At 27.5% G+C, this 7,931-nt stretch overlaps 1 protein-coding gene across 1 annotated transcript in view; it reads left to right on the top strand.

Moving 5' to 3' along the window:
* The window catches only part of LOC106683908 (uncharacterized), a 22,155-nt gene extending 15,509 nt beyond the window's left edge, over nucleotides 1-6,646 (top strand). Inside the window, exons 4-9 of the mRNA XM_014425657.3 lie at nucleotides 2,060-2,121; nucleotides 2,192-2,227; nucleotides 2,348-2,465; nucleotides 3,635-3,717; nucleotides 6,352-6,379; nucleotides 6,496-6,646. Coding sequence (XP_014281143.1) covers nucleotides 2,060-2,121; nucleotides 2,192-2,227; nucleotides 2,348-2,465; nucleotides 3,635-3,717; nucleotides 6,352-6,379; nucleotides 6,496-6,545 — 377 coding nt within the window. The 3' untranslated portion in view covers nucleotides 6,546-6,646. The remainder of the gene's footprint in view (nucleotides 1-2,059; nucleotides 2,122-2,191; nucleotides 2,228-2,347; nucleotides 2,466-3,634; nucleotides 3,718-6,351; nucleotides 6,380-6,495) is intronic.
* The last annotated feature ends 1,285 nt before the right edge of the window (nucleotides 6,647-7,931 follow it).

Raw genomic sequence — 7,931 nt, 5'->3', positions numbered from 1 at the left:
TTTTGAATAAGATTTAAACCAGAAAATCTGTTATACGTAATAAAAAATACCAAAGGAAGTAATTATTAAAATTTTTTTTGAAAGCGCGAAACATGAGCGTCGATGACCTCAGGGTTTTACGCCCTAAAGCCCCAGACAACAACAACTATAAAATACAAATTTTTCCCATGATGACCTTTTACTATCTTTAATAATTTTATTTAATAATTTTAATTAATTAATTTTATTAGTAAGTTTTTTTTCAAGAGATGGCAATACTTTCGGACAAATTTACTTTTCTCCTCACTTAAATACGGAATAATAAAATTCCCATCTGTAAACGGGATTACCATCTAGAACCCCATAGAAGTTTCTGAAATTGGTTCATTAATTTGTTTAGTAATTATTTGGGTATTTAAAAAAATTATTTTTATTATCATTCGTAAATTAAAAAAGTGACCACAAGCAAATAAAACAAAACTGCACAAACAGATTCATTTTCTATAGCATAGGTTGACCGTAAACTCCCTAAATTCCTCTTGGTTTCCTGGGTGCATCTAGGTGCTAATCTGACAATTGTGATGCTGAAAGCAATGACAGAGAAGCTACTGCTTCCTGAACCACAATGGATAAATGAACCAGAGTTAAGAAGAGCAGCCAAAGGAAACCTCAAATTGAGCTTTTAGCGTTTAAGTCTCCTAGAAAAAGTCGATTACACTCAATATTAGCTTAGGAATTACTAAGAAATATAGTTTCAGGAAATCAATTTGGCATTTTATAAAACAAAAATTAAGCATTTTTGGTGGGAAAGCTCAGAATTTTGTGTTAGAAAGATCAAATGTGCAATGCTTTAGGTAAAATTAAAGAAAATTTTAAAAGTAGGGTTCAAATGTTACTTGTTTTATTAAATAAATCAAATTGTATCCTTGTATAGTCTTAACACTTTTTATTAAATCAATAGTCCAACGTTTGAGCCAATTCGGCCATCCTCAAGGACAATCTAAATATTTAACAGCTTATTATATATTCATTTGTAACATTTATAACAACAACATTATCACTGATAATATAACATACCTTCAAATATAAATTCTCACCTCACATCAAAATTTAAAATTGGTTTGGGGGCTATTCTTCCCAGGTCATTAATTATAAGTCCAACACACCCTATGAAAAACTCAATTCATAGAGAATCATATTTATTATTAATAAGCTTATGTTTAGTTACCTATTTTTTTAACAAGTTCATTAATTTTGAAAACCTTTTAATTTTCAATTAATCCACACTATCACTATCATATAAACAAACTATTTATAACCTTCCACACACTCAGGTTAGGCTTGTTTTTAATTTAATTCAAATTGCATTTAAGTTTCAATTTGTATTTATTCCAATTACTAAAATTCATATTAAAATTAATTGTAAATAGTAACAAACATTTTTCCAATATTTTTCATAAATTTATTTAACTTAAAATCTCTGCATAATGTTGGTTTAAATTCCTTGTATCTGTTTTAAAATTAACTGTATAATTGATGTTCTCTGAAATATAAATAGACTCAAGTATTTTTATTTTGAACATTTTGTTTTCTTTATGTAAAATTATGGTGTAATCAAAATCAAAATTACGTTGGTTTTTAGCTGCATGCTGCACTAATGCTGTTTTACTGGGATCCTTTTCTGTATTTCTTATATCATTATTTGTTTTTTTTCTTCAAAAAATTATATTACATTATAATCATATTATAAATTATGAAGAAGATAGTAAGGGGTGCGGTCAAAAGAGAACCTAAATAGTAAACAACTATTTATTTGCCGTCGTTTGCCCGCCCTATTTTGTAGAGTTTCATCCAGATATCCAGATTTTTGTAATAATCACATTATATTTCAATTAACATATTATAGGCAATATTTAAAACAAGATTTTAATTTATCTTTATCTTATTATTTAATCTACAATTTTAAATGCATGAATTTGATAATTTATGAGATTATATTTAACTAAAAAAATTGACATTACTATACAATACGTTGATAAAGTTCATAAAATATTGTCTGTCTATCATTACTTTGTTTCAGTTAATCCAATAACAGATGAGTTTTCTTGCGAAAGATTGAAACAGGAAAAAAATCGACATTATGTAAGGCAAAACCAACATGAAACTATTTAGAAAGATTAATCACGAAGTAATAATTTTAATTTGTTTCTAGTGTATTGCTGATTGCGTGCTGAAGAACACTGAAGCGGTAAGATAAATAAAACAGTAAATACCAATCTAATTACATATTACATTTAATTTTGTAGTTTTAAGATTAGCTTCTATTAAATTTTTAATAACAAATGAAATTTTATAACTAATATTACAGTTGAAAGATGGTACAGTTAACAGAGATAAAGCGAAGGAGTTCTTTACGAAAGGAATATCAGCTGAATGGCTCAAAGAGATAGCAGAAAATGCGGTAGAAAAGTGTGCTGAGCAAAAAGGTATAATTCTTATTTATTAAACATTAAACCTGATCATTATTGATTTCCTAAACATTATAATTCATTAATTAGATATTGATTAAGTAGATTAAAACAATCAGTGATTTGGAAACCAATCTTTTCTCTCTAGTTAATATAACATCGTCGTTTATCCCAGTAGCAGAAAACGAGAGACAAGAATATTTTTTTTCCAAAAACTTAAGTTCAATGGAATTTATAGTTTTTCTAAAATCTATGCCGTAACTTATAAAATCTATAAGAGGTAACTAATAACGCTGAAAAAAATGACTGGAAAAATGCATAGAGCAATTCGGAGTACATCGTACTTAAAATCTAAATATCTAACAATATTTTTTTCATTTAAATAATATTATTTCAAAATTTTTTGAGACAAGGTAATTATTTATTAAATAAAACCACAAAATTGTATCCAATACTGTCTCAACACTTTATTTCTTATTAGTCCAACGTTTCGGCTATTCCAGCCATCTTCAAGGACATCTTTAATACAAATCTTCTCCTCACATTAATTTATAATTTTAATTGCAGGCTATTCTGCCCAGGTCATTTTCTTATTTTAATTTCAAACCTCTTTATTTAAATTTTAAACTATTAACTTTTCTTTTTCTTTATAAAATTATCCACAATATATAATATATAATACACCACCATATATGGTGGTGTATTATATATTGTGGATAATTTTATAAAGAAAAAGAAAAGTTAATAGTTTAAAATTTAAATAAAGAGGTTTGAAATTAAAATAAGAAAATGACCTGGGCAGAATAGCCTGCAATTAAAATTATAAATTAATGTGAGGAGAAGATTTGTATTAAAGATGTCCTTGAAGATGGCTGGAATAGCTGAAACGTTGGACTAATAAGAAATAAAGTGTTGAGACAGTATTGGATACAATTTTGTGGTTTTATTTAATATTTTTTTCTTCAAACATATGGGGATTACCTGAATAAAGTCATAGTGAACCAATAAAATACAAAATTATAAAATTTCATAGTAATATAATATAGTTTCAAAACAATCAAAAGGAGATAAAGCGCTAAATATTTCTTAATTAATTATTTTTCTACAATAGCTCTTAAATTTAACTTCTGAAATATATCATTAATTTTGACGGCTATAAATATAATAAACATGAACTCATTTTTTAGTTTTCACATCAAATGGAGAGCAACTGGATTGCAGTCCACAGGCTGTGAACCTTAAGCATTGCTTCTGGAAGGAAATGATATTGGTAATAAGTGTTATTTTAATTTTTAAAAAGACTATGAATAAATTACAAAACAGAAACACTCCGAGATAATAGATATTTAATTAGTTACTCTCTAATTTATTATTCAGTTACAACTAAAACAACAGTTCTTTATGTTAAGCAATGATTAGTTTTCATCCTAAATAGGATTGCTGTATACATCATACTCTTGAAAGAACATGTAAAAAGTTACTTTCTGAAGAATAAAATATCCTTGTCTGTCTTGATAAACTTCTGCCAATTCACGTATCGAGACTTATCAACCGTCAGTCAGAATCTATCTCTCTGATGCTCTTCCAAAGATTATCGCTGTTTCATCGAAAAAAAAAATACTAGAATTTTTATGAATTTAAAGAAAAAAGTATTTTCTTTATATAAGTATTTAAAAAGTAAAAATTTACAAACAATTGCGAAAGGAGGATATATTTATTCGATTTAAAGGAATAATTTTAATCATATTGCTTGGTATTTGTTAGATTTAAAAATAATTTTTAGTTTCTAACTTTTCTTAATTATCATGTGGGAATTTTAAATAATGATATAACTGGTTTCAGTAAGTGGTTTATCAGAAATATTTGGAATATAACTTGCAATCAGATGTACTACTTGAATAGTGGCATATCGAAAAAAAAAGTTTCGTATTGTTTCGAGATGAACGTGTTCAAAAGATATTGCCATAGACAGAGGTTTATTACTTTACTGTGATTGCTCTATATACTTCCCCAAAACTATTATGGATGTCCAAAAGTAACCTTAGTCTACGTTGCAATCTACAGAATATATCAAATACAAAACATTTTTTTATTTTTTTTTATTACATTTTCACTATTCCACCAAAACAGCTATTCAGGGTTCCTTTCAAGTTCGGTAGCCTTTTCCACCAAATTAACAAATAGTTTGGTCCCAAAAAACGGATTTGAGCCATATTTTCTTATGCATAGTGTTCTTTCTGATGTCAGGAAGCCACAAGAAATGGAGTATTTTTGAAGATGTTTCACTCGCTTTAAATTTTTTTTTAGGAACAGTGGTGTTGGGTCAGCAATAATATATTTATTGCATATACAGCAAAATACTAATATACACAGCAAAAATATATTTATTGACTTCAAAGCCCAAACTAGTCTTCCCATAGGAAGTAATTCATTTATCGTAGAACGCATTTTAAGTTGTGCTACGGAAGACCTATTATGAAATAAATAAAAATAACATACTGCTTTATACAAGATTCTTTGTGTTCATTGTAATTACTGTAAAATGTATATACAACCCATCCTATTTCATTATTCATATTTTAATCAATTTTCAACTTAAATTGGGTGGGTTTACAGTTCCGTTTATTTGTGTATTGGGACACAGGGATTTTGTTTCCTTAGATGGCACTCACTTATACTAACTTGTATGCTCTGATGTCATCACAATATTAATCAATTAATTACTATCTATCTCAAAGTAACGGTAATAGTACTGTGATGTGTGCATCAATGTTTTTGAGAATTAATAAAAAAGTTTCTATTTGCGTAGATACGGCGAATATTAATTTTAAAAACGTAATTCATTTGTTTTTTGTTGTTTTTTTACATCGTTAAAATGAACAGGCAACAGTGACGATACCACGATACCACGTCTAGTGGGTATCTAACACTAGGTTTATACCATCATGTATATATTTTCTAAACAGTATTTACAACATATATTCATTGGTTTGTTAATTATGAGAATATTATATTGATTTTCAATTTCTTTTAAAATAACAAAAGACAATAATATCTCGTACATACCACAGGATTATCTTTGTGGCTTTTATTTTTTTATTTATGTTATCTTTAATCAGTATTTCGATTTCTGATAAAAATAAATATGAACAATGTTCGAAACCCAGATTTAAACAGTATGCAAAATACTCTGATTGTTTCCCTAATATTTATTACTGCAGGTTTTTTTCCCCTTGTTTTTTTTTTTCGAAATCAGCGATTCATATGAGAAGCATTTTGTTTTTTGAATTTAATAATACATACAAATAAAAAAAAATTTCCCGCGGATGAATGAATGACTTTTCACATGGACTTGTAAACGTGTGTACTAAAGTTTAATCAAATTAATTATTTATTCTGTATATAGGACAAAACAACTTTTATTCACAATTCAACTGTATTTCAAAAAAATACTAAAACCAATTTTCATACTAATTCAGTTATACAAATCGTTGACACAAAAGAGTCAGTCTATTTTAACAATCAGGTAAATATATTCAGAATAGAATCTTTCTCTATCGATCGCATAAGAAATCAGAATCTGTACGCATCTGGTCAGCAAAGAAACAACAGCGTTTTTGTTGCATATCCAAATACATATACTATACTATTGTCGGAATCGTGCCCAAGGTTATGTGTTAACTGGAGAGGCTTAGCGTGACAGGATAACGGCGATGGTCGTTGAATAGGACTGACTATAAAAAATTCAAACATATGAAGTATGTTTGAGTGTCCGTATTTAACTTCAAATGATGAATACAGATAGTCTACTATATTCTGTATGTTTAATTAGTCCTAACTGGATAGTTAAAAGCATACATAGTCTCCAATAAAATAATATTGGATTTTTTTTTTGTTATTCCAGACCTGCCCGAAAGAACATTTCAAAAAAAGTAAGTTATATTTCAATTTCTAATCGTTAATGATTTCATGAAATTAAAACGTATTTTTAGTATTTGAGAGATATATTGTTTGATATTTGGAAGATTTATTGTTCGTTTATTTTAAGGTCCTTATTGTTCAAGAGTCAAGGAGGCTTTTGAAGAAATGGAAAACTAAGCAACTGAGAAGAAATAAATCCTTCCAGTTATAAATCCTTTACAGATATTATGTAGACTCTACTGAATTATATAAATAAAAAAAAGGATTGATTAAATATACATATCTTTTTTCCTTATTTCAAGAATTTGATTAATATAAATAAACATAGTTAAATTAAGATGTCAATAAAGCGTCTTAAAATGAATATACGAAAGTTTGCTAGTTTGTAAAATTTAATGTAGAAGAATAATTGAAATAGTTTGTGGCATTTCAACTCCAGTCTTTTTATATATCAAATAGAAACAATTAAACAGCTTAGATTTTAAATAGTTTATTTTTCATCATGTTATCGAACCAATAGCTTCCTTAGACCACAGTAAATTTTATTTTGGAAGATGTGATGATTGTAGTAAGATGGTCCGAGTGAAATTTAAGAAAGGTACAGAAATAATTTAAAAAAAAAAACTATTTATTAGTAATTTAACGTTTTTCTACACGTTGCAGGACTTCATCCGGGCTGGGTTCAAGACAAGAAGTGAGAACAGTCACTTCCATCAAGCTTTGCCAAGTGGTCTTTTTCTTTTAGTTTTTGTACGTTTCTTGGCCAATACCCGTACCAACTTACTACAATAATAATATTATGTTATATTTCCCTAACTTTGCAAGACAGTAAGTAGTTCAAATAAATATTTCCGTCTATGAACAAATTTCGAATAAAAATACTTATAATTAATTTAAAAGCATTTATCTCTCCTTACAGTTGCTCTAGAACAAATATACTCAACCTGCGTCCCGCCGGTCTACTGTGGTTGGCCTATCCAGTGTTACTTTACTTAAAACTATTTTGAATTTCGCACCAATTAGAAAAATTGAGACCGGGCTGAGTAAATAGGTCCTCCGTAACACTTCCACACCTCTGTGTGCAGTGCTATCATTGATAAGATAATTTCATGTAATATATAGAAATTTATTAATTTATTTCATAATTTAAATTAGACTTCTTATTATATCACGATAACATGTAATTTTAGTATTTTCGGAAATACGACAAATCAATTGTTTGGATAAGCAATGTGTTGTATTGAGCGATTTTAGTTCCGTATCGAGCGAGAGAGACCGATTTTCTATATTACTTATGTAGTGAGAAAGAATGTTAGGTAGTAAATTTAAATAGGTAAAATTTTACCCAATGATAAACAGATCAATAAATGGACCTGATCCAGACGTTTTTCATTACAGTTAATACATTATAAATTTTGAATTTTATTGGTTTTTAAATGTCAGAAAATTACAAAAGTAGGATTCTTATTATTTCTTTTATTTGTATTTGTTTTTATTTTCTATTAATATTACAAACAAAAACAATTTTATTTTACAATATAATTAATGATCTGAACAGTTATT

Source organism: Halyomorpha halys, unplaced genomic scaffold (assembly GCF_000696795.3).
Source record: "Halyomorpha halys isolate HHAL.00 unplaced genomic scaffold, Hhal_1.1 Scaffold526.1, whole genome shotgun sequence".
Lineage (NCBI taxonomy): Eukaryota > Metazoa > Arthropoda > Insecta > Hemiptera > Pentatomidae > Halyomorpha > Halyomorpha halys.
This window is presented reverse-complemented; position numbering and strand designations above follow the sequence as displayed.